This window comes from Drosophila virilis, chromosome 4, assembly GCF_030788295.1.
Source record: "Drosophila virilis strain 15010-1051.87 chromosome 4, Dvir_AGI_RSII-ME, whole genome shotgun sequence".
Taxonomy (NCBI): domain Eukaryota; kingdom Metazoa; phylum Arthropoda; class Insecta; order Diptera; family Drosophilidae; genus Drosophila; species Drosophila virilis.
In genome coordinates, this window is record NC_091546.1 from 2,510,124 (window position 1) to 2,536,945 (window position 26,822).

General features: G+C 38.8%; 1 protein-coding gene across 2 annotated transcripts in view; it reads right to left on the bottom strand.

Moving 5' to 3' along the window:
• Traf4 (TNF receptor associated factor 4) overlaps nucleotides 1-25,650 on the bottom strand; it is a 31,836-nt gene extending 6,186 nt beyond the window's left edge. Inside the window, exons 1-2 of one of the 2 annotated variants that reach the window (XM_070209507.1) lie at nucleotides 25,365-25,650; nucleotides 24,294-24,360 (exon numbers count right to left, since the gene is read on the bottom strand). In XM_070209507.1, the coding sequence (XP_070065608.1) occupies nucleotides 24,294-24,360; nucleotides 25,365-25,618 (321 nt within the window). In that variant the 5' untranslated portion in view covers nucleotides 25,619-25,650. Of the gene's footprint in view, nucleotides 1-4,446; nucleotides 5,017-24,293; nucleotides 24,361-25,364 lie in introns of those variants that run through there. The other variant, XM_002059240.4, reaches the window with a different exon arrangement.
• Between the last annotated feature and the right edge of the window lie 1,172 nt (nucleotides 25,651-26,822).

Genomic DNA, 26,822 nt, shown 5'->3' on the forward strand with positions numbered 1-26,822 from the left:
GTTGAAAAACGAAAGAAAACAAAAATTTGCTTTGATTCGACTACTTTTGATTTAAGTCTTAAGTATAATAGCATATGTATTACTTTAAAAGTCTAGCTTCTATTTAAATCTATATAATTTCTTCTGTTTATCGCACCTAAACATTTGTGCATTGTTCTTAATTTCGAAGATTTTCCATTTGTCAACAAGAGCGCACGATTTCTCAAGCTGCTAACTGAAAGATCATCAAATGTTCCATTCAGCTGACAGTCTGGCAACCACGACCTGGGGCCGGGGCAGGCAAGCTTGCCGGCACCTTGCCACCTATTAGAACTGCACCGCGGGCCACTTCCGTTGTGCTTGCGTGCTAACCAAATGCATTTTTGAACTAAAGTAAAATTCCGTTTTTTTTTTTGTTGCCGCCTTGTACAATGGGCACAGGGGCAAGCACAGTGGGACAGCTAGAGTTGAAATTGGGAGACAAATAAAACTCGCTCGCTCGCTAGGCTACTTTTCTATATGTGGCGTACGTGAGCACTGGAATAAGCTTATGTTTTTTATGTTTATGTTGTTGTGGTTTTTGATGTTTGCCTTAACAATTTTCAGCGTTCATATGACAGTCATTATGAGCTCGGCTCAAAAACAGTGCTAAATGTTTTTATATCAAATTAGAGCACTTTGGCTTATTTGCTAGAGCTCAAAGTTTCCCACAGTATTCTGTGTTGTTATGCTCTTCTTCTGCTTCTACCTGACGCGAAACAGCTGTGCAACAGGTTTAAGTTATGATTGTTTTTGTTAATTTGCTGTTGCTGAAATAGAACGCCCCTCGAATGGGCGTGTCGATTGCGCTGACCTAATAAAATGCAAGGGGCAGGTTCCCAATGCGCTGTCTAAAATGCAGTGTTAGCAACAGAAAAAAAAACAGCTGATGCGCAGTTTTATGAATTTCACAAAGAGCTGCAAATGCTGCAACAACAATAGCATATACAGGTACATACCACACACTAATACATAGCTAAGTGAGCGCAGACAGCTGCAAAAACGAAAACAAAACAAAGGCAAAGCCAGCAAACGTGTTTTGAGCGCTGTTCAACACAGTCGAAGAGACAGAGAGAGAGAGAGAGAGAGAGAGAGAGAGAGAGAGCGCGGCAGAGCAGCTGTTTGTTTGGGTTTTTTTTCTGATCTGCGATCTGCACCTGCACGCACACAACAACACTTGCTGCTGCTGCTGTTGTTGTTGTTGTGTGCATTTATTTTGGCTGCCAACTAAATTGCAAATATCAAATGTTCTAAATGCGCTGCGGCATGGCGTTGCCACACTTAAGGCGCACTGGTGTTGCCCCACTTGTAGCATCGCGATGTTGCAATTGTTGCTCTGCTGCAGGTGAACTTTGTGCTGGTTTTTTGTTTCTGCGTGCAAGGAGAGGGGGAAGGTGGCAGCTTAACAGCTGCTGTCGTGTTTTGTAATGCCCAAAATGAAAAAATAAAAAAACTGCTGTTCCATGCGGGCAGCAGCTGCCTGGCAGCGCCGGCAGCCGGACAGGAAGCGGCAGCAGCAACTGCTGACGCCGCATTTATTGGCCACGTTTGGGTTCGTCGTCTGGTATTTGGCGCGACAACAGCAGTTTTTGCTGTTTACGGTAAACAGTGTTGCAAGCTTCGCTTTTTTCTGGCTACTTTTAGCGGACAGCGGGAGCTCTAGCTTCATTTTTAACATGTTTTGTTGTCAAAACAGTTTTGCATATATATTTAGAATTATATACAGATTTATTTGCAGTATAGGTGACGAGTTAATCATGATATATCATAATTTTTATTAGCAAAAATACCCATAAAGTGAGCGTAGAAATTTGTTGGCTCTTTCTTTTTTTATGTAAACTTGAGCTAGCTTTTTTTGCACTTCTCAACACTGCTGGCCATATATTTTGACCGCCACATTCTTGACCAGCTCGCCAAGAGAAAACAGTTGATTCAGCTCAAGCACACACACACACACATACACAGAAGAACACATCAAGTCTGATTAACAGCTGGGTGTGAAATGCTAATAACTGGCCAAAAGCTAATCAAAGTCAAAAGTCGAAAGCACGTACCGCGCCAATCCTGAGACAAACTGTGGGAAAATCGTTTGCAATTGGAGCGTCTGTCGATGAAATTGTGGGAAATGCTTTAACAAGCTGACGGGAAATGCTTGGCCCAGCAGCCGGATGCAAGCTGCGAGCTGCGAGCGGCGAGTTGGCCAGCTAACTGGACTAGCTGCAGTTATTTGTGGCATGTGGCTGGCCAGACGCCTCCGCAAACCGGTTAACTGGTTTACCTTTGGCCAAGGATGTTTGGCTAGTGTTGGTGGAAAAGCCGCTAAAACAACTTTTCCAGCCAAAACACGAAACTTGTTTTTGTGCCACGAAATGGCAAATCGCAGCGACTCTCTGCGACTTATATAAGCGCATTTTTCTAACGGTTCATTTGACTTGGCAGTGTTCGATACGCTGGGCAGACGACGCCTTTCAACTTTGCCATTTTTCCGGTGAATGCGGAGGGGGGCTGGTGAATAAGGGGGGGGGGGGGGGGGGGGGGGGGCAGCAACAACAGTAGCGGCGCCAAAGCTGACAGTCACGATTTACCATAGAAAAGTGTGTGGCATGCTTGCTGTGGCACGTTTTGGGCCAATTGCCCGCAGTTGTCGTGGCCTGCGGGTGTGGCTGTGGCCAAGATACATATGTATATGTATGCATATTGGTAACAGTGCCAAGCACAACGTCTTGGCCAGCATCTGAAAAGGAATGCACACACTTTGATCTTTCAGCAAATTGCTGTAGATTTTCTAGCCAAGGCACATGTGTGGCATTTGGTAAGAAGATTTTGTTTGAGTACAAATGAGTTTTGGGTAACTTTTGTATATATATCAGATCTATGGCGATATAATGTATTGGGCTCTTTTATCAAATGAGAATGTTTCGACTGGAGGATTCTTCTAAATTTTCAAAGAATGCGAATTTCTGCAAGTCATAATTTACAAACAAGACAGGATTAAATATTGATTGTAAGCGTGATATTAAATTGAAATAACTGAAAAAATGCCCTTTCTTCTTTAACTTAAGATCATATTTATAAAATATTAAACAATTCGAAGAGTTCCTATAAACATATATATGCTGGGATAGACTTTTCTACTTTGAAACTTAATCCTTCTTATTGGTTTACTAAATATCAATATGATAAAAAGGCAATACAACATTGAGAAAGATTTGGTAACACAAAGATAAATATATCTTTCTTTGCATTTAGATAACCCAAAATTCTGGTCTATTTCTCGTGTGAGAAAGTGTATTCTATATGATTGTTTGCCCTTGCATTTCTCTAAATGCACATCATATAATATGTTTATATCTATCTATAAATATTATATAGACAACGCCTCGAATAACCCGAAATAAACAGCGGCTATCAATTGCCTAGATAAACAGACAGGAATCGTTAACGATCTTTTGGTTTGTTTATGTCGCATTTGCAATCATTTTCCCAGGCTACACTTGAAGATTTCCCTTGTTCGCCTCGCATGGCACCATGTGCTCCGTGTGGCACCGACAATTGCCCGGCCACGTTGTGCACATGTGTCGTCTACAAGCCGGGCGCCCTTCGCTGTCCCATGCCCAATTCCCATTCCCATGCCTATGCCCAGCTCAAGCGTGGCGACATCCTGTTTGCTTTTCAGTTTTCTTCTTTTTTTTTTATATGTCTATTTTGTGACACATGTGTCTCCAGATTTATCCCTCTCTGTGTGTGTGTAAGGAGCTCTGGCAATTTGATTGTGCGGCATTTGCCAAATAACTTGTGACTAGGTGGCAACCACAAGACTGATTCGATACGGTAGTTCATTGGAAATAGAAACAGCACGAAATACAAAGTGACCAGATATTAAAATTGATATTAAATTAAATATTAAATGTATTAAAAAAAAATCAGTTACTTAAGTGAGCGAAAATGTTCTGAATGGGAGTAAAATATTTGTTTAAAATTTATTTTTGAGATTAAAAAATAATTCTTCAAAAAATGAAATTTCGTTGTTGTTTAACGCTCTCTTTTGACAAAGCTTATATATTAATTGTTCCAATTTGCGAGCGACCACTGTAGTTGCATTTATGATCTACAAATATAGCCGAGAAATCCGAGTGTTATCAATTAAATGCTGCTGTTTTATATATTCCTAATGCCAAAGCATACTATATCATTTATCAGTTTTATGGTCTATTTGCTTTTGGGAACTGATTGATTGTTAAAGATAAGCCGCATTCTGGGGCTTTCGTAATGCCAATTGCAGGCGTGCCTAGGGAAATGGGTCAATGAGCTTTATCGTAGTGCCTTTATCAGTTAACTGTTTGTGCAGCTGCTGCTTTGCTCTGCTCTGCTCTGCTCGAACAGGAAGTTGAAAGTCCCTGTCCCGCCCGTTGCAAACATAAAACTTACGATCTGTTCCAGTTCCGTGATGGGCATATTGTTGATGTTGTTGTTGTTGTTATTGTTGCCCGGCGTTGGTGAATTGTGCGAAGCGGCCGATGAATGTGACGAGGACACGGTGGAGGAGGTGCTGCGCGATGTGGCACAGTGGCTGTGACCTTTGGTCTTGTTGCGCGGCGGCGTTGGCGGCGGCACCGGGCTGGCCAGTGTGGAGCAATCCTTGGAATTGCGATTGGGCGACAGGCGTGAGGGGAAACTCAACGTTTTGGTCCACTGTGCCAGGCTGCGTACCATTTTGGTTGATTTTCGTTGAAACAAAGTGCTTCAATAAATTTATTGTACTTTTCCGGCTTGTTTCGGTTTTAAACAACACTGTTTATGATTACGTTTTTTAATGCAGTTTCAAACACTCATTATTTGTATTTCACAATTTTGCGTTTGGTATTTCAAAACTTTGCTCAACTCGCACGACGCACGCGCGACTTTGTTGAAATTGTTTGGTCTTGTTATTATTATTATTTATTTATTATTTTTAAATTTGATAAACGCACGAATTACGAACCGTTTGCGTCGCTCGCTCGAAAGCAACTGAAATGACGCAGTCGCTGCGCAGCAGACCTACCCGCCATCAGACCCGGTCTCAATCGCACACAAACACACACACACACACACAGTTACTCTGTGCTCACACACATGCGCAATGGTGAGTTGTGCAAGGGAGATAGCAATAAATCCAACTCGACTGCATTGCATTTTAGAGCGAGAGCAAAGTAGCTAACAGAAGTAGAAGAGGAAGCAGCGGCGGCGGCAGCGGCAGCGACAGCGCCTCGAGCAAAGTTTCCTCTATGGGGAGAGACGGAGACTCAGTTTGTCAGTCTCTCAGTTAAATGATGTTGATGAAATGATGAAATTGGCAACAAGCCAAAGCTGTTGCTGTTGTATGTAAAGAAATATTGAGAGCAATTGCTGAACCATGCAGGCTGCAAATGGATGGAAATGAATGGAAAAGAAGTTCCTCTAGAGGCATTCCTAAGAGGTCAAACCCGAAATGATATAAAAAAAAAAAAACAACTCAAAAACAATAAAAAAGAAGCTATTAAAATTTATACTGTATATAAACAAATGGAATTAAAATTAGGTTAGCTTCTTATGGTTTTGACAAAGAAAAGAATAGGAATAAATAATTTGAAATGCTTTCAAGAATTATTTCAATGAAAATTAGCAAAAATCAAATGGCATGTTCTGTATTAAATTCGAATGCTTCGGTTCTACAGATAATTCCAATTTACGACAAATTCTTATTTCTGCAGGCTCTATTTTGCATTAAATTATTAAAAAATTTTGTTTCTTATAGGAGGTGACAAATACACATTTATCAAAAATATTTATGAAAGTTATTTATGAAATTTTAGATTAAAGGATTTAAATTTATGGTAGCTATAATTTAAAATATATGGAAGATGATAATATAGAAGAGATACTTCTAAAAACTTGATAGTCATTGTTTCCTATTTAAACAGTTTTTTTTTTTTTTTTTGGATATTTGGCATTTTCAAGCTCGATTCGAATTTAAGGCGTATATCAAAGATTTCAAAGATTTTCCATGCATAGAAACAAATGATTTTTACTCGAACAGTTGGCTTATAGTACATACTTTAAATTAATTCTTAAATTAATGGTTAGATTTAAAGTAAGGACACTTTTGAAACTGCAATAGTCCAGAATTTTATAGAACCAACCCCTAACACTTTCCGCTCAATTTGACAACAGGACACTCGCGGGTAGCTACAGTAATTGTCATGTATATATGTTCATTCCAAATGTGGTCTGATGATGGCAACAGCAAGCAGCTGTTGGCTGTGTGGCTCGAGGGAACTGGCTAAAAAGGGGGTTTGTCAATTATAAACGAACGCACTTCCGTTGGCCACATACCAAAGACCCACGCAAGCATCAATACACACACACACACACACATACTTACACGAACACGAACACACTCCTAAAAAACCGGCAACAACGGCCTTGCCAAGGTTGACTGAACATGTTGAGCTCCGGCCCGTTGCCGAAAAAAAGTGGCATAAAACAAAAGACGGCAACAAGAAAAGTTGTTGCCCGGGCCAAGAAAAGAGAGTGTGCCACAGCAGCAGCTGAAGAGAGAGAGAGAGAGAGAGAGCGAGCGAAAGAGATCTCTGTACTTAGCCAGGTCAAAATGACTCCCTCTCTCTCTTTCTCTGCCATTATTTCGCTCTCTCTTCGGAGAAGCTCAGCACTGACAACATTTTCATCTGGTTAGGAAATGGGCTCGAAACTCATCTGCTACGCATCGAGCTCTGAAAGCTTGTATACCCTTTACACATTCATAATGATGAAAAGCTGGGCATATTGGTTTTCTCTGAGTGAATGTAACAGGCAGAATAACAGGCTTTTGCGTTCCCATAAAGCCTATATATAGATTCTTGAACAGCAACAATCCCATAACCTATAAGAGCTAAAGACTTAAAATTTAAAACGTAGTTCCTTTGATAGCATGTTCAGATCGATTTGCTTTAAGATATCGATAACTCGCCTCGCTTTCCTGAAATCGATAAGAATCGATCAATCAACAGCCTGCTTTTTATACTTATCCCGAGGTTAATAGAAGTTAGAAGCTCAACATCTATTACTTATAGAATTATTTCCATTTTTTTTCGGATATCTCTCTTCGTTCCCCCGTAGTGTAAGAATTGCATTTCACTGGTCTTTGGTATTAACACGTATTCTGAGAAAAAAAAATTTTCAAGAAAGTTATAAAGAACAAAGTGTGGGCCTGAGGATAGAAGAAGCACAGCCGTTGCATAAAGAGCATAGACTATGGCGTGTATGTACATGCTTGTGATGCCAACTCGTTGTAGGGTATCTCCTAGTCGGGCATTGTCGCCTAAAGAGCTCTTCTCTTTTTTGACTTGGCGCCGAACGTATGCGCTTCGTTTGCTTTTTTGGCCAGCTGCTAATTAGTTGGCATAGCTGTTCGCATTCCCGCCAAATTCCAGAGCATCTTGCCGTCACATGTCGACCATAAACGCTGCAGATGCATTTTCCTTTTGCCAATCAGTGCGAATGGCATTGTCCTGCGCAGGACATTGTGTGGTCGCCAAGGATACTGGAAACTGGCATCTCTGGCAAATGTGTGTCTGCCTGTGCGTGTGTGTGCGTGTCTGGCAGCTGTTTTATTTGGTCGAAACAATGCGCTTATTGACAGTTTGCCAAAGGTGTCACACGGGTTGACACAAAGGACACACCGTAAAGGATCCTGTTTAGATCATTGTATATACAGTATTTATGCCTGCCTGAAAATATGTGGCAGCTTGTGCGCATATTTCCGGACTGCAACAAATAAAAGAAATGCCTTGCATTTCAGAAATTCTGTTTATTTATTTTCTATATACGTACTTTTTAGAAATTTCACATTTGAATATATGCTCGATGGAGAAATTACGCATTGTTCTACCTGTTAGTCATACACGCTGTAACATGCTCCTAAGCATAATGCAAATACAGCTCTTCGAGATGAATGTGTTTGTTTAAATAGTTATGTCGTCATGTATGAATCATTGTCAACTCAAGTCAAGAATAGGTAATAGGAAATATCAATATATCACATGTTTTATATGGTATTTATAACGAGGTGCCTGTTATTTGTTCAACCAGAAAAGATAGATGTTTAGAAATATCACTGCTTTTAGCCTGCGACCTTAGCTTCGATTTTGGAACTCTCTTGATACAAAATGGTATTGCGGATAAAGTACATGATAATTTGAACAAATTTAATAATTTTAGTTTTATAAAATTGTAATTAGACATTCACAGTTGACCAAAATGGTATATATTTTCAAGAGTTTGCAAAGATCATTTGTCGAATCTTTTTTTGAGTTGCGAAAATCGTATAGCTCATACAAAAATGTTGCGATGTAAGGGGGTGGGGAATTATAAAATAGGATATTTGGGTGTACCTTTAACTCATGAATTTCGACCAAAAATGATTTTGCCAGATGTTGATGCATAATTGATCTAGATGCAAAACCATGAACAAAAAGCCAAACCTCGTAAAAATCGGATGAGATTTGACTGAGATATGGGGTCGGGAAATTTTGACCCATGTCTATATAGGATATTTGGAGTTACCATTAACACATGAATTTCGACCAAAAATTATGTTGCCAAATTTTGATGCTAGATTGATTTTGAGGAAAAACCATGAACAAAAAGCCAAACCTTATGAAAATTGGATGAGATTTGACTGAGATATAGGGTCGGGAAAATTTGACCAAGTCTATATAGAATATTTTGGGGTACCATTAACACATGAATTTCGACCAAAAATGATGTTGCCAGATTTTGATGCCAAATTGATTTAGAGGCAAAACCATGAACAAAAAGCTAAACCTTATGAAAATCGGATGAGATTTGACTGAGATATGGGGTCGGGAAATTTTGACCAAGTCTATATAGAATATTTTGGGGTATGATTTTCACATGAATTTCGACCAAAAATGATGTTGCCAGATTTTGATCCCAAGTTGATTAAGAGGCAAAACCATAAGCAAAAAGCCAAACCTTATGAAAATCGGATGAGATTTGACTGAGATATGGGGTCGGGAAATTTTGACCAAGTCTATATAGAATATTTTGGGGTACCATTAACACATGAATTTCGACCAAAAATGATGTTGCCAGATTTTGATGCCAAATTGATTTAGAGGCAAAACCATGAACAAAAAGCCAAACCTTATGAAAATCGGATGAGATTTGACTGAGATATGGGGTCGGGAAATTTTGACCAAGTCTATATAGAATATTTTGGGGTATGATTTTCACATGAATTTCGACCAAAAATGATGTTGCCAGATTTTGATGCCAAGTTGATTAAGAGGCAAAACCATAAGCAAAAAGCCAAACCTTATGAAAATCGGATGAGATTTGACTGAGATATGGGGTCGGGAAATTTTGACCAAGTCTATATAGAATATTTTGGGGTATGATTTTCACATGAATTTCGACCAAAAATGATTTTGTCAGATTTTGATGCCAAGTTGATTAGGAGGCAAAACCATAAGCAAAAAGCCAAACCTTATGAAAATCGCATGAGATTTGACTGAGATATGGGGTCGGGAAATTTTGACCAAGTCTATATAGAATATTTTGGGGTATGATTTTCACATGAATTTCGACCAAAAATGATGTTGCCAGATTTTGATGCCAAATTGATTTAGAGGTAAAACCATGAACAAAAAGCCAAACCTTATAAAAATCGGATGAGATTTGACTGAGATATGGGGTCGGGAAATTTTGACCAAGTCTATATAGAATATTTTGGGGTATGATTTTCACATGAATTTCGACCAAAAATGATTTTGCCAGATTTTGATGCCAAGTTGATTAGGCCAAACCATGTACAAAAAGCCAAACCTTTTGAAAATCGGATGAGATTTGACCGAGTTATGGGTGTGGGAAATTATGACCTATGTCTATATAGGATAGTTTGGGGTACCATTTCCACATGAATTTCGACCAAAAATTGTGTTGCCAGATTTTGATGCCAAGTTGATTAGGAGGCCAAACCATGAACAAAAAGCCAAACCTTATGAAAATCGGATGAGATTTGACTGAGTTATGGGGTCGGGAAATTTTGACCCATGTCTATGTAGGATATTTGGGGGACCATTAACACATGAATTTTCGACCAAAAATGCTGTTGTCAGATTTTGATGCCAAGTTGATTTAGAGGAAAAACCATGAACAAAAAGCCAAACCTTATGAAAATCGGATATGATTTGACTGAGTTACGGGGTCGGGAAATTTTGACCCATGTCTATGTAGGATATTTGGGGGTACCATTAACACATGAATTTCGACCAAAAATTGTGTTGCCAGATTTTGATGCCAAGTTGATTTAGAGGCAAAACCATGAAAAAAAAGCGAAACCTCGTAAAAATCGGATGAGATTTGGCTGAGATATGGGGTCGGGAAATTTTGACCCATGTCTATGTAGGATATTTGGGGGACCATTAACACATGAATTTTCGACCAAAAATGCTGTTGTCAGATTTTGATGCCAAGTTGATTTAGAGGAAAAACCATGAACAAAAAGCCAAACCTTATGAAAGTCGGATAAGATTTGACTGAGTTACGGGGTCGGGAAATTTTGACCCATGTCTATGTAGGATATTTGGGGGTACCATTAACACATGAATTTCGACCAAAAATGATGTTGCCAGATTTTGATGCCAAGTTGATTTAGAGGCAAAACCATGAAAAAAAAGGGAAACCTCGTAAAAATCGGATGAGATTTGGCTGAGATATGGGGTCGGGAAATTTTGACCCATGTCTATGTAGGATATTTGGGGGACCATTAACACATGAATTTCGACCAAAAATGCTGTTGTCAGATTTTGATGCCAAGTTGATTTAGAGGCAAAACCATGAACAAAGAGCCAAACCTTATGAAAATCGGATAAGATTTGACTGAGTTACGGGGTCGGGAAATTTTGACCAAGTCTATATAGAATATTTTGGGGTACCATTAACACATGAATTTCGACCAAAAATGATGTTGCCAGATTTTGATGCCAAATTGATTAAGAGGCAAAACCATGAACAAAAAGCCAAACCTTATGAAAATCGGATGAGATTTGACTGAGATATGGGGTCGGGAAATTTTGACCAAGTCTATATAGAATATTTTGGGGTACCATTAACACATGAATTTCGACCAAAAATTATGTTGCCAGATTTTTATGCCAAATTGATTTAGAGGCAAAACCATGAACAAAAAGCCAAACCTTATGAAAATCGGATGAGATTTGACTGAGATATGGGGTTGGGAAATTTTGACCAAGTCTATATAGAATATTTTGGGGTATGATTTTCACATGAATTTCGACCAAAAATGATGTTGCCAGATTTTGATGCCAAGTTGATTAAGAGGCAAAACCATAAGCAAAAAGCCAAACCTTATGAAAATCGGATGAGATTTGACTGAGATATGGGGTCGGGAAATTTTGACCAAGTCTATATAGAATATTTTGGGGTATGATTTTCACATGAATTTCGACCTAAAATGATGTTGCCAGATTTTGATGCCAAATTGATTTAGAGGTTAAACCATGAACAAAAAGCCAAACCTTATGAAAATCGGATGAGATTTGACTGAGATATGGGGTCGGGAAATTTTGACCAAGTCTATATAGAATATTTTGGGGTACCATTAACACATGAATTTCGACCAAAAATGATGTTGCCAGATTTTGATGCCAAATTGATTTAGAGGCAAAACCATGAACAAAAAGCCAAACCTTATGAAAATCGGATGAGATTTGACTGAGATATGGGGTTGGGAAATTTTGACCAAGTCTATATAGAATATTTTGGGGTATGATTTTCACATGAATTTCGACCAAAAATGATGTTGCCAGATTTTGATGCCAAGTTGATTAAGAGGCAAAACCATAAGCAAAAAGCCAAACCTTATGAAAATCGGATGAGATTTGACTGAGATATGGGGTCGGGAAATTTTGACCAAGTCTATATAGAATATTTTGGGGTATGATTTTCACATGAATTTCGACCTAAAATGATGTTGCCAGATTTTGATGCCAAATTGATTTAGAGGTTAAACCATGAACAAAAAGCCAAACCTTATGAAAATCGGATGAGATTTGACTGAGATATGGGGTCGGGAAATTTTGACCAAGTCTATATAGAATATTTTGGGGTACCATTAACACATGAATTTCGACCAAAAATGATGTTGCCAGATTTTGATGCCAAATTGATTTAGAGGCAAAACCATGAACAAAAAGCCAAACCTTATGAAAATCGGATGAGATTTGACTGAGATATGGGGTCGGGAAATTTTGACCAAGTCTATATAGAATATTTTGGGGTACCATTAACACATGAATTTCGACCAAAAATTATGTTGCCAGATTTTTATGCCAAATTGATTTAGAGGCAAAACCATGAACAAAAAGCCAAACCTTATGAAAATCGGATGAGATTTGACTGAGATATGGGGTCGGGAAATTTTGACCAAGTCTATATAGAATATTTTGGGGTATGATTTTCACATGAATTTCGACCAAAAATGATGTTGCCAGATTTTGATGCCAAGTTGATTTAGAGGCAAAACCATGAAAATCGGATGAGATTTTGCTGAGATATGGGGTCGGGAAATTTTGAACAAGTCTATATAGAATATTTTGGGGTACCATTAACACATGAATTTCGACCAAAAATTATGTTGCCAGATTTTGATGCCAAATTGATTTAGAGGCAAAACCATGAACAAAAAGCCAAACCTTATGAAAATCGGATGAGATTTGACTGAGATATGGGGTCGGGAAATTTTGACCAAGTCTATATAGAATATTTTGGGGTATGATTTTCACATGAATTTCGACCAAAAATGATTTTGCCAGATTTTGATGCCAAGTTGATTAGGAGGCCAAACCATGTACAAAAAGCCAAACCTTTTGAAAATCGGATGAGATTTGACCGAGTTATGGGGGTGGGAACTTTGGACCTATGTCTATATAGGATATTTGAGGGCACAATTTTGACATGAATTTCGACCAAAAATGATGTTGCCAGATTTTGATGCCAAGTTGATAAGGAGGCCAAACCATGTACAAAAAGCCAAACCTTTTGAAAATCGGATGAGATTTGACTGAGTTATGGGGTCGGGAAATTTTGAGCCATGTCTATATAGGATATTTGTGGGTACCATTAACACATGAATTTCGACCAAAAATGCTGTTGCCAGATTTTGATGCCAATTTGATTTAGAGGAAAAACCATGAACAAAAAGCCAAACCTTATGAAAATCGGATAAGATTAGACTGAGTTACGGGATCGGGAAATTTCGACCCATGTCTATATAGGATATTTGGGGGTACCATTAACACATGAATTTCGACCAAAAATGCTGCTGCCAGATTTTGATGCCAAGTTGATTTAGAGGAAAAACCATGAACAAAAAGCCAAACCTTATGAAATTCGGATGAGATTTGACTGAGTTATGGAGTCAGAGATTACTGTACTATTCTATATACTTACTATACAATACTATACTAGACTTATTATACTTTATCATAATATTTGCTATACTATACTATTTTTTATATACCATCCCATAGTTATTATATTATTTACTTCTGTAATGTTTTGTAACAATATCAATCTTCTGTTGTGTGGTATTTTTTCAATATCTTTGCAGAAACTATTTTGATTGGCATTTAAGAATTTCGTAATAATTAATTTTCTATGCGTTAAATCATTAATTACAAGAAACAAAAGGGAATGTAAATTGGTTTTAGTGCTTATGAAATGTACAAAAAAACCAATAGTTGCGATATTTTTTTTCACCGAAAGCCGAAAACTGAATGTCCATTAACATTTCAGTTTTATTTCAACAAATTCCAGCTAAAAAAACCTGGTCTATTTTGATATTTTTGGAGATGTTAAGTACATCCGTTTACAATCAAATATTTCCTCTCCCACTGCCAATCAAAAACTGATTTGCTTAATTAAGAGTTTGAGAACGAAAAAAAACACAGTTGAATTAATTTTTAAAAAGAAAAAAAAAAGTAAAAATAAAATGTTCGTATCGTGGGCATTTTTTGACATGAGGAAACCCTCATGAGAAAAGAGCGGCAGGCATGCGCCTAACCATTAATCTCTTGCTCAAACATTTAACATATAAACATGAAAGAAGCGATCAAATATTTGTGGCCAGAGCTGATAATAGTTGGCTGGCTTATCACAAATCACAGGCTGCCAGTTCTCCAGTTGGAGAAGTCGCAACCCGCAATCATTCAGTTTGTCAGTCCGTCAAATGGACCCACATCAGTTTGGGGCTCGATATGTTGATTTGCATGGGTTTTTCTGGGCGTGTCCAAGATGTTTGCTCTGTGGCATATTTTCCTTTCATTCTCATTATCTTTGGCTACTTTTTGCTTCTTCTGTTTTTATTGTACTTATTTTTGTGGGCTCTTCAGATGAAAATATTTTCTGCGGCTTATCTAAATTCCCGAAAACTCAGTTGTTTATTGTTATTGTTGTTTTTGTGTGCGCGGCATAACAAGCGCTTTTGTTTACAAGCAAACAGTTTGTTGTTGTTGTTTTTTATTTTATTTTACAAATCAACACCTCGGGCATCAATTACCCAGAGCGAGATGCCTAACAGCTCGGCGCGTGTAAGCGAGAAAGAGAAGGCAGCTGCGAAGAATCTGCGGAGGCAGCGCTGCATGAATCATGCTCAACTCTGCACTGTGTGCATTTCTCAGATCCGCTCAGACTCGCTTTATCTACACTAATTAAAGTGTGACCGACCGACCGACCGGGCGACGGACCGACGGACCGTTCCGGCAGCCATGTAAATCCTCAATGCTATTTATTTATGATCTTTTATTATTCCACTGATGACAAACTGAGCGAAATGGCAAAAAGCGAGCCTGGGCAACCGCACACGCCGATCGCTATCCCTAGCCCAATCCCTAGCCCAAACCCGATTCCAAGCCCTTGGCTCTGAAAGGTCTTGTCTGGCATTAGATGCGCCAGAAGTATTTGGTTTCTGGGAATGAAAATGATCACAGGCTGAGCTGAGATAGATTAGCAAAAACCAGTTTACTTAATATTATAAGTGGAATTAGATCTAAGGACTTTTAGGTAAATTATATTTTAGGAAAATTTTTAAAGAACTATACAACAATTAATTACCTTTCGGAAATTACTTTTAAGCTAAGAGTCAAATAAAAAAAGGGGAAGTATATAATATTTTCGTGAAGGATTAGATGCAAAGTTGATTTAAAAATTGATTACATGACAAAATGTTGATCATTCATTAAAAACTCTTGGTTGATATTTGTATAAAATGTTGAGTAAGTCATTTTAAAAAGGTTTAAATATAGCTCCGATATTTGCCAGCCTTTTATTTATTTTGAGCAACAATTTTTTTCATTTTGCCTTTTACTCAAAGTCTTTTCCTAATCTTTAATCTATCTTAGGTCTGTAAAACTTCCCCTAGACTTTGTCTTTGTCTCGTTACCGAAGCCCGACGATCTCATTAGCTGTAAAGTTATGTTTCATGTGCCTTAATAATTGGAATGCGTCTGGGTTCATGTGTGGCATCTATCTATTTGGTTGTTTTTGTCTATGAGCCGCAGCTGACATGCACCTGCCACGTTCTCTCAGACCTTGCAACTTCATTAGAATTAGCACCCCCGAATGTGTTGCATAGTTTACACAGAGCGACAAGTAAATATTTTGGTATTTAAGAAGAAGAAACTAAATAGGTGTCTGGTCTGGTCTGGTCTGGTCTGGTCTTTTGGCTGTAGCTAGTCAAGCGCCGCTTTGAAATTGGGTGCACCCGGAAACAGGTGCACTGTTGCACAGGCCTTCAAGCATATTAGGTAACTCTCGAGGAAACTCAAAGCCATCGATTTAAGTGACACAAATGAAAAACGAAACACGCGTTAATTTTCCAGCGCAGCGCGGGAAAATTATATAAAAAAAAAACTGAAGCAAAGGTGACTCAAGGCGAGAAAACAATTGGAACAAGTAGTTGAAAACGACTGCGCCATACTCTGTTTACAGATCCATCGAGTGCTTAGGCCTGATGGCTCTAAAACTGTTATACCTTAGAAGTGATAGTCAAACTGTGACTGGGCAATATATTTTTATTATTTGATTTATTTGTAGCTTACATTTTCGCTTGAATCTTAAAGCTGAAGACTGCTCTAGCTGTCAAATTTGGCTGTGAAACAGTGAAAAGCATAGATATTGCCTCTTAGTGGGCGTGGCAATTCGTTAAGAGTGGATTTGCAGGCTTACATATTCCAAGGTTCAATTCCCTTTCCCCGAACACAAATAGACAAACAGTGCACAAGACCCATATGCCCGTTTTGGCCTTGTAAACAGTGTATAAGTAAAACCGAAATTCTTTGGCAACACACAGCTGACTAATCGCGCATGACTCAGAGCGTGTGTGTATGAGTGTGGCAATTAGAGAATGTTGCACATTAATTACAGGTGTTCGGGGGCAACTATAACAAACTGGAGCAGGCGGCGGTTTGTGTGCAACCAGTCGAGTGGATATCATATGCATGCCGCGGCACTTGGTCCACTCGCTGCAGTGTGGGAAAATGATACAAGCCAGCCCCCGACCACGCCCCCCTCTCAGGCGCAGTGGGTTGCACTCCAAATTTAACATTTGTAGCGCGTTGTGCGCTGAAAAACAATTTTCTCCACAAATCACAGTTGCCGACTTTGCTGCTGTTGTTGTTTTCTTCTTATGTCTTGCTATTTTCTTCTTATTTTTTGCACCTTCTGCTTTTGCTTTTGCAACACTTTCACCTGCAGATTTGGCACGTAAATGAGCAGATAAGCCAAAGCAAAGCGGAGCTAAAACAACATTAGCTAGCGGCAAGCTAAGTATCTAATAGATTTGTATACCCTGTAAATGGTAAATGAGCTGAAAAGTTAGACAGCAGTTGTGTGTAAGTGCTTGACAGTGTGGTTAAATATACATATATTTTAGCTTCATACATTTTCTAAACTTGATTTATATCTGACCACATGCACTCGAAGACCACAAAAGATGGGCTGACTTAAGGAATGTTAAAAAGGTTCAAAAGTTCATAGAAAAACCGTTGACTATCGATATTTGAATGTGTTCGATATTTTGCAAAACTAATAATTAAATGAAGTCTACAGATATATTCCGAACATAAGGGTATATCCAGACTTTAGTCTCAGACTTAATTATTAAATAAGAAAGTTACTTTAAAGCTTTTTAAATTATTAATCGATTAAAACGATCGATCGATAATGCACAATGTTCGATATTTTGCAACACTGGCAATTAAAAACTTATGCAGATATTTTTTGCATATAACAGCATATTTGCAAGTCGAGCACAACCGACTAAAGTATTTTTAGTGAGCCTTTTTTTAGCATTTAAGATTTGTTTTTGCTCATTGAGATTGGGAAATCATTCAAGACTTATTTTTTGCCTAGTCTGAAGTCTTTTGTTGAGGTTCTGCCCACTGACAGCTTTTGTCAACTTTTGCTGGCAGCTCGTTTGGGCAATGTTCGTTGACCTCATTTGAGATTTCTGTGTGAGTGTGTGTATTTTAATTTGTTTTTGTTGGGCTTTTCGGTTGGCAGTTAATTCACTTTCATTGCGGGCTGTCTTATGCTTTTTAGATGGGCACGGCTCAGTTTTGATTAAGTTGTGTCATGCAACGCTGATTTAATTATCATCAGGCTTATTTCCATTGTAAGCAGCCCCGAAAAAAAAAAAATACTAACTAACTAATGAGGAAGTGCTGTGAATTTTCGAGTGAAAAGCCAAAAGTAACCATGTAATATATGACAACAATAGAAAGCTGAACATATCATACTATATGAGATGAGCTTGTAACCAGGCACCGTCAATTGGGTGAGTAGGTTGTGACTGGGCTTAACCAGAAAATTAAAATGCTATCGATAGATGTTTTTTCATAATATGCAATTGACGGCAGTGACAAATACAATAGCTAGCAATTGAAGTAAATAAAAGAAAAAAAACAGTCTTACGGTCAGTTAATATTTCCATTATTTGCATTTTGCAACCATATTTCAAATTATTTGCAATTTTCTTCTTCATATAAGGTGGCCCTTCAGGATATTCTTAGTGATTTTCGTTAAGTGCCACAGCTTTTTACTATAATAAGAAACAATTTACAAAACAGCTTTCCTTTTGGATAAAAGAATTTCCTTAGCTCCGTAAAATATGATAACCCAGAAAAAGAATTAAAGATTATGATTTTTGGAATTTGTATATCTCAACCATAGCTCAATACAATTCCATTCGCTTAAAGCGGTTTAATAAACATGTCACAGTTTTTCACATAAACATTTGTGTGTTCCTAGAGGACCCCATGCCATGCCCAGCACATGCCGCTAGCCACAGGACTAAACCGGGAAGTGTGTAAAACATGTGACTGCTGACAAGTCCTTTGACAGGACTTTCCCAAAAAACACACGCTGTGCGGCGATAAAGTCAAGTGCGGCCCACAGCTAATTCTGGCTAAAAAGCGACTAATGGCCCAGAGAAATTTGGCAGAGTGAAATGCAGAGAGAGAGAGAGGAATATAGAGGGAGGGAGAGAGAGAAAAATAGAGAAAGATACAGAGGCAGAGAAATCTACAGCGAGAGTTACAGAGATACAGAACGATAACAACACAGAGAGAGAGAGAGAGAGAAAGAGAGAGAGAAAGAGAATGAAAATTCCACATAGAGACAGATACAGAGAGATAGGCTTAGAGAGGAAGAGAATGAGATAGATTGAGAGCAAGAGCGAGATAGATAAAGAGAAGAACTGAGAAAAACCCGGAGATAACCTATTTCAGATTGGGTTCATGTGCGCGGTTCATTCACCAGCTTCGGTCGAAGGCAGGTAAAACCCATTCGGTTGTGTCTTTGTATCTCAAATATTTTGGTGTGTATTTTTATTTCGTATCTCTTTTTTTTTTTGTAGTTCTCTTTTTTTGTGAATGATTTCCGCTGATTATGATAAACAGCGCAGCTAAAAAACACAGCCAACCGAACGCGGCCCAGAGAAATGCGCAAAAGTTCACGCAAATAAATGATGTTTAACTTTTGTTTTTTGTTGTCGAATGAAGCTGTGTGCGTGTGTGTGTGTGTGTTAGAGTAACTCATTTAAAATGCAATTTTCGCATATTAATTTTGACAATAACATTTTTGTACAAATAATCAACCTGCGTCCACTTTTGTGTGGGCTGGCATCGAAAAATTATTTAAATGCCGCACATTTCCTTTTCGTTTTTTGAGCGCAGATGGAAGTGCGGGGAGCTTGTGGACACCGAAGCGTGGGATCTTTAGCCAGTTTAGAGTATGAACGGCCTCTTTTAATTGTTTCGAAACCAGTCTGTGAAGTCTGGAGAGTGTGTGTGCTTGTGTGCTGTGCGTGCTGCTAGTCGGCAGCAATTTTATTGACAATTGTCCGTTCTCTCGACGAAAACTTGGAATATTATCAGTTTCTCGTGCCCCGCATGCTAATGAGGGAGCGCGCGCGGATCGGGCTTCAGGAGAGGCCTATAAAACATGAAAGCAACAACAAAAACAATTCACAGAGCCCAGCTGCTATAACCATTCCCGCCGCCTCCCCCCGCGTCAACTGATCCCAGCTTGAGTTTTTTTCTGTCACGTTGTTTGTGTTGTGAATTTGCGTTCCGTCGAACTATCTAGATAATTATGAGGAGTTATTTTTTTGGGTCTGATAAAGCTTGGATACTCTTATAGATATATATATATATAAAGCAGTTGTCAGGTTTGTTTGTTGGGACCTTCTATAAGATATAGTTGTCCGATGTCGTAGCGTTTCTGATTACAGATAAGGCTCTGTAGCAATTTGTATCTGCTGGTTTCTGAGTTTACATAGATACACCTGGAAGATCGTGACCTTATGGACTCGTCTTTCGTATACATTCACATTTCCATGCGTTGCACAAGCCATGACAAAATTATAATGCCCGCTACCCTATAACATAAAGAAGCAAACAACATTTATTATTGTCAAAATATGCTCAGCTATTGGAGCTCACGTTTTAATTTTTTTATAATGTCACTAATTTATTGTACGTGCTGCACTACAAAGCACACACAGCTCGCACCGTTGGCCCGACTTTTGGCTGCGACCCATTTAGGTGTTTTTAATAATAACATGAATTCGAGTCGGCGTTGGGCAGGGCTTGGGGCTTGGGGCGTATCGCAACTGTTTGCATTTCAATGAGAGGGCGCTCTCTACCTCCAAAGTTCAAGGCACTTGAGGGGCCGGGGCCGCGGCTGGGGTTGGGTGTTAGGGCGGCAGCTCTCACATGGCAGTCGCATGTTGACATATTGTCAGGCACTTTGTCAATTGGAAAATTAGACAGTTGCTGACGCGAAGCTGGCATTTATTTGGTCTATTGAATTGAGAGAGTTTTATGGGCAAACAACTGGTAAAAATAATAATGTTACCTAAATATGCAGCTTATTTTCACACGGTATTCAAAAGTATTTTCGGTTGTTCCAAGTTCTCTCACAAGTAAGTTTACATTTGGTTGATGTGTGAATTATATTTGGAATTGATAACTTGCGATTGTGATTAACAAGCCACAAAGAGTTGTTAATATACCTTATGCTTGAGAAAAACATGAATATTTAAAATAACAAAAACAATTTTTTATTGGAAAAAAACCCTATCAAAAATGATTTCTTAGCTTTATGCTCTTTGTTCCTTTAATTTGCATATTTGCAGAAATTCCGTGCACTGTAGTACATTAAATAATTCTAGCATCTTTTACAGGGTATCTATATTGAGCTGTTTTCTTTCAAAGGATTCTTAGTCCTCTTGCTCTTCATTTTAATTTTAGGTCCACATATAGGGTATATTGCACTAATGTCAACCCCTCTATTATTTGTTCTTCCTTTACCCTAGAATACTAAACTAAATGTAGGGTATCTTATAGTCATTACGTTTACTCCTTTAGTTTTTCGCACATCAAATTCTATTCAGAACTATCTTTTTAAGGCACAACAACATTTAGTCCAATACTATTTAAAAAGAAACGCTACAGGGATCTCAAAGTCAAAACGTTTATTATTTTATGAGCTTGCAATACCTAAATTTCCGTCTAAAACAAGCTTTTCCCGTTGTTTAACATAGAATGCCAGTAAAGAGTTCGTATTCAAAATCGTTTTCAAATGTCTACAGGGTATTTGGTAGTCGCATTCTTTGGTTCTCTGTCTTTCACCAACTCGAATCCCATTTGGCACTATCTTTCCCAGGCGTAAATCAAATAATAAAATATAAAAATTCAAATTATGCGATCGTTTGCTAACGATCAACTCAAGACCTCGAGACTCCCGAAATGTCAAGCAATTCTAATTTATGGAACCCGAAAATACCGTCCCCCCTCCCCCCGTGCTGGCAATGAAACAAACAAGTGCGCTGATTAGTGGCCTTATCATTGGCCACTGTTTGCGCCTGACCAAGTCAGCTGGTTGTCAAATATTTGACTCCAGAGCCATCAATCCCGAATCCGAATCCGTATTCGAATCCGTGCACCCAGTTTTGAAGCCCCGGGCGAATGAACCACAACCGGCAGCCCATACACAGGCCATAAAACCCAAGAGGCGTACAAAAATATTTGATTACTGATTAGGCGAACAGCGAGACGGACAGACAGGCAGACAGACAGACAGAAGAGTGTTTGACTTGCGTGCACTCACTTGCACTTTCCACATTAGATTAGCGATCATGTTAGAGGATCGTTGGGTGGCTTGGTAGGGGCTCAGATTAGGGTTCACTAACTTCTCGCTTAGCTAATTGCAACACGAGACGGGCTGTCAATGCTGTTGCCCATTAGAGATGCGTCGTCTGCTTGCCACACGCTCAGCCCAGCTCAGCTCAGCTTCGATCGTTGCGGTTGCCACAAAAATGAAATCGAATCAATGCTGAATGCCACCTCGCATGCATGTGCAACGCATTCAAGCGTTGTAATTTGCAATTTTATGCGTTTTACACTCGTGCTCGCTGCGTAGTATCTATGTATCTGTATCTATGACAAGCGCATCTGTGAGTGCGGCCAATGCACGCAGCGGCAGCAGCAGCAACATCTTGCCACATGGCAAGACGGCATATTTGCTGCCTTTGCGGTTGTCCGGTCTCAAATGAATCCTCCCTTTGGGGAGATCTAGCGGAGCTCAGCTGCCTGACTAATGATCACATAGTAGCTGGAAACGGCTCTAATGTTTATAAGTGCACATAATTTCTGAAAATTGCATAAGAGATTAGATAAGTTGGCGAGCAAAAGAGTTATGTCTTTAAAGGGGTACTGTCTAAAGTCTTTGATATATTCCCAAATATAAGAAAAAGAATCACCTCCTCTTGATTACTTTTTCAAATGAAATAAGTTAAAACAGTTTTGAAGAGAATAAATAGAAAGATACATGTATCCGCATATATAATATCGCTATTATTATAAGTTTGGAAAGCAGGCAGAGAAGTAATGAAATTTTCCAGGCTTAAACTTAGTGTAAATAAATAATACAACTAGTCTTAGCTTATTGTTATTTCGTATTACTTCGTTTCATTCCACAAGAATGCTTCAAAGTATTTTCCTAAGCTAATGCACTTACCTGAATCACAGATTAAAATATTTCAACAACGATTCATCTTCAAGATATTTTGTAATATTTCCGCTGATAACAAGAATATTAAAGGGAATTCGATTTAAATTATTTATCCCAGTTTCACGTATAACAAATACTCATAACTATTCGATTATACTACTCAAAAGTACGCGTTGGCATGCGTATTGTACGCAGTTGTAAAAAAGATATCGAAAGCAAATAAAAAGACTTTTGATTGCATTTGTGCATCCTCACAGTTTTGAGTTGAAGCACTAATCATGTTCATTCTGGCAGTATACTCAAAAGTACGCGTTAGAACGCAAGTACTCTCTTTGTACTCGCTGTGAATAGCTCGCATTAAAACGCTTAGAAAGGAATTGCAATGGAATTTTTGTAATCTGTCCCGTTATTGACTGTACTTGCAATGCTTAGGACCATGGCATCGACTTTCGAGCCGGAAACTGCGTCGCAATAAACCTTACAACGAGGCAACGAGCAATGACATTTACTCGGTTATCACCTTGCCGCCATCAAAGCCTGGCACTGATGAAAATTACATTCAATTAATGCAGAGCTAACGAAGAGGACGCGCCCATTAAGGACGCACAGAGGCAGATGTTTGGCTAGCTATAGGGAAAAAGGAGAGGGATATTGAGAGAGAGAGAAAGAGAGAGAGAGAGAGGGAAAGGGAGATGCAGACAAACCTGTGCCGGCTCCAACAAAAGGACAGGCAGCCTGTCGAACTGTGAGACGAGCGCGCCAAACGCAGGACAAGGCCTGTAGCCTGTAATAACACAAGGCACAAGGACCTCAAGACAGACGCGCCAATATCCTTAGCCTGCTTTAGGTACAGGCCGCGACGACAGATGTTTTCATAGACATACCAAAGCAGGTCATTGCCTGAGGATGCGCTGCGCTGCATTGGTCCTGCCAGCCATATGTATAGAAATGTATCTTAAAGATACAGACGAGGCAGCTGCCACACTTGAAGATCGGGCTGTTTACAAATCGAACTTCGTCGGTTGCGTCTTTTGCTCTTTTGTCTCGCTAAAAGTGGTTGCCACTGGCTCCGATTACATGCCGCGCACTTCGAGCTGCAGATACAGATACAGGCACAGCTACAGATACAGATATATATGCATAGATACACACAGTAGGCACCCCAATATGCTGATGTTTTGTTTATAAATAGTTGGCCATGAATTTTCTTTGTGTTGTGCGTTGGGCTTGCTAAAAGATTTTTATGATCGTCGCACAACTTGAACAAAATAATTTTCATTTATGAAAAGCAAATCAAGAAAACCGATCGACGCGTAATTTGAGTAGTTTCTCCCCTGTTGAAATTCGGAGCGGTTTCTTTTTGCCCCTTTAAGACAGAGGAGTTCTCTTTTTATACAGGGCTTCGAAATAATTTCCCAAATGCCATTCGATTTGATTAATTAGTTGAACTTTGATGGAAGAAGAAATGATTTGTTCAAAGGCAGGTAGCTTTGATCTACATGCATATTTCTAACAGCGGGACGGCTTGCGGGTTTCTCATATATCTGTTGATCGATTCTGGGAACGCTTCATTTATAATTTAAATATCGGCACAATTACTTGATACGGTTACGCTTATTTAATAGGCATTTCGAACTCACCTCCTCGTACGTATTCTCCCTGGAACTCGACTGTGTGCTGCTGGCAATTGAGCGTCGAAACATTTCACTGTTTGTAAATATATCAAAATTAAATATAAATACAAATATAAATAAAAGTGAAAATATCATACTTAGAAAAATTTGAATTGATAATATAACATAATAATATCGTACTCTTTAGTATGTTAGATTCAAGTAAATTGAATTGAATAATATTTTAAGCTGAGAGAAAAATACAATTGAAATTAATATAATGAATTATAATCGTATCTATAATCGCATATACGGCTGCAATGCGTTAAATTATTCTCTGTATCTCGAATCACGCTTTACGCATTTGGTTTTCCATAAACCCTGATTTCTGATGATCTTTCGTTTTGAAAATAGCTGGAAAACCGTAAAATATATTTTTGTAGCTAATTATAATATTGAAGGTATTTACCACAGATCATCAAAAGTGTCCAGGGCGTGTTTAATCGAAGGCTTTATTCAATAGACAAATATATTGATAGTATATACGATATATCACATAAACTATCAAGGTTTAACTCTCAATCTAAAATTTAATCTAGCTATTTAACAATGGTTTTATTGTACTTTCACAATTTTCGTTATATGTTATCGTTTGAGTAGAAGGAAGAATTTTTTGACAAAAATATACATTTTAATTTGAAAAAAAAAATTTTTTTAATCATTATTGTTTTTGGAGACTTCTCTTAAGTCCACAACAATATGTTAACCAATCGATTTATATTTCTCGTTTTTCTTTTATCATTTTCTCTTATCATTTATAATAATAATTCGATGGCACAATCTACACCTATTCTGCCTGTCTGCCCGCGTTTCCTTAAATCCTTTTCAACTGATTCGAATTCGAATGCGACACGTTTGAATACCCATTAAATACCAATTAGTCGTTGGGTGTATGCAAATCGAGTGCCGTGTCCAATGTAATGCCAAACGCGACCCACACGCTAACAATTAGCATAATTTATTAATACCGAATAAACTTGTTTTAAGCAACTAAATTATATAAAAAAAAAGCCAGATCTTAGCTGTTAAATTGTTTACCTTAATCGCTGGCAGGCAGTGGGCGTGTTGACAGTGAGATTGGTCCTTGAATCGCTTAGATGGGCGATCGAGTTGCATAAGCTATTGTTCATGTTGTTGTTAAGCATTATATTGTTGTGTTTGTTGTTGCTATTGTTGCTGCTATTGTTGTTGTTGTTGTTGTTGCTTAGCTTGGTCGTGTGACCGGAGGCAGCAGCCAGCACCGTGGCGGGCATCTTGCTAGCTTCAAGCTGCCCAAATATGGCGCCTCTCATTAAACAGTCTTTTGGGGTTGGCCACCTCCAAACTGTTGTTGTTGTAGTTGCTGTTGCTGTTGCTGTTGTTGTTGTTGTTGTTGTTGTTGTTGTTGTTGTTGTGTTGCGGCCCACACGACGACGGCACACGAACGCGTTGCCCAATTTGGAGTGTTTAGCAGCGGCGTCTGATTGCAAGTTTTTTATTTTTTCTTTGTATCGCCGGATTTTTAATTTATGTGCATTAGCTAAAATGTTGCTAATTTTTTCGTTTGTTTAGCGCCATTTTCGGACGTAAAAATGAGCCTGATAAATCAGCTGAGCAAATCAACTTTCAAGCACAAAGCACACGTCGTTTAATTAACTCGTTGCCAAAAATCAGAAATGACTACGCGACGGGACGTAGTTTATTTTGGCCTTTTAAGGCGGGCGCCTGCCAACGACACACACACACTCACACACAGATATGTTAACAATTATGACGCAACTTTAACGGACACTTGATACAGGTGCTCTGTGTGGCAGACAGCATGTGGCAAGTTTGACAACAAGTACGACTTCTTGCTGCGCCGATAACTAAAACAAAACTGATTTATGTCTGTCACAGCGCCAACTGTTGCTGCTGCTGCTGATGTTGCTGCTGTTGCTGCTGCTGCCAATCCCGCTGCCAGTGGACGACAATTAGTTCTACATGTCGTCACACGTCGTAAGCCACAGGAAGCCACAAGAGAAGCAACAACAAGGGAGCTCTGCCTGCACTTTCATCTCACTACTTACTTGCGCATTTTGCTTTGCTCTCGCCTTTCTGCTATTCATACTTATATTCATATACCCCCCATTACCGTGCGCCACATCCCCCTTTACCCGTTTTCTGCTGTTGCGGTTGTGTAATGCGACAACAAAAAGCGATCAGATGTCCTTCTACGGATGTGCGCTTTGCTCTTTCTTAATGATCTTCACTTCGACTGCGAACAACACCAACAACAGCAACAACAACAACTGGAACAACAACAACAACAACTGCTCCATGTTGGGGCTATCAGAGCTGGCAGCGAGAGTGAAAAGTTGGTGCGTTGCGATATCTCCAGAAGCTGTCAGAAATATTCTCAAATTTCTATATATCAAAAGCGAGCAGGAAAGCATTTTTTCATACTCGTTTTTTTTTTTAGGATATTTTTGCTTATATTTTTTAATTGATGAAATTTGATAATAGGTCAATATTAAA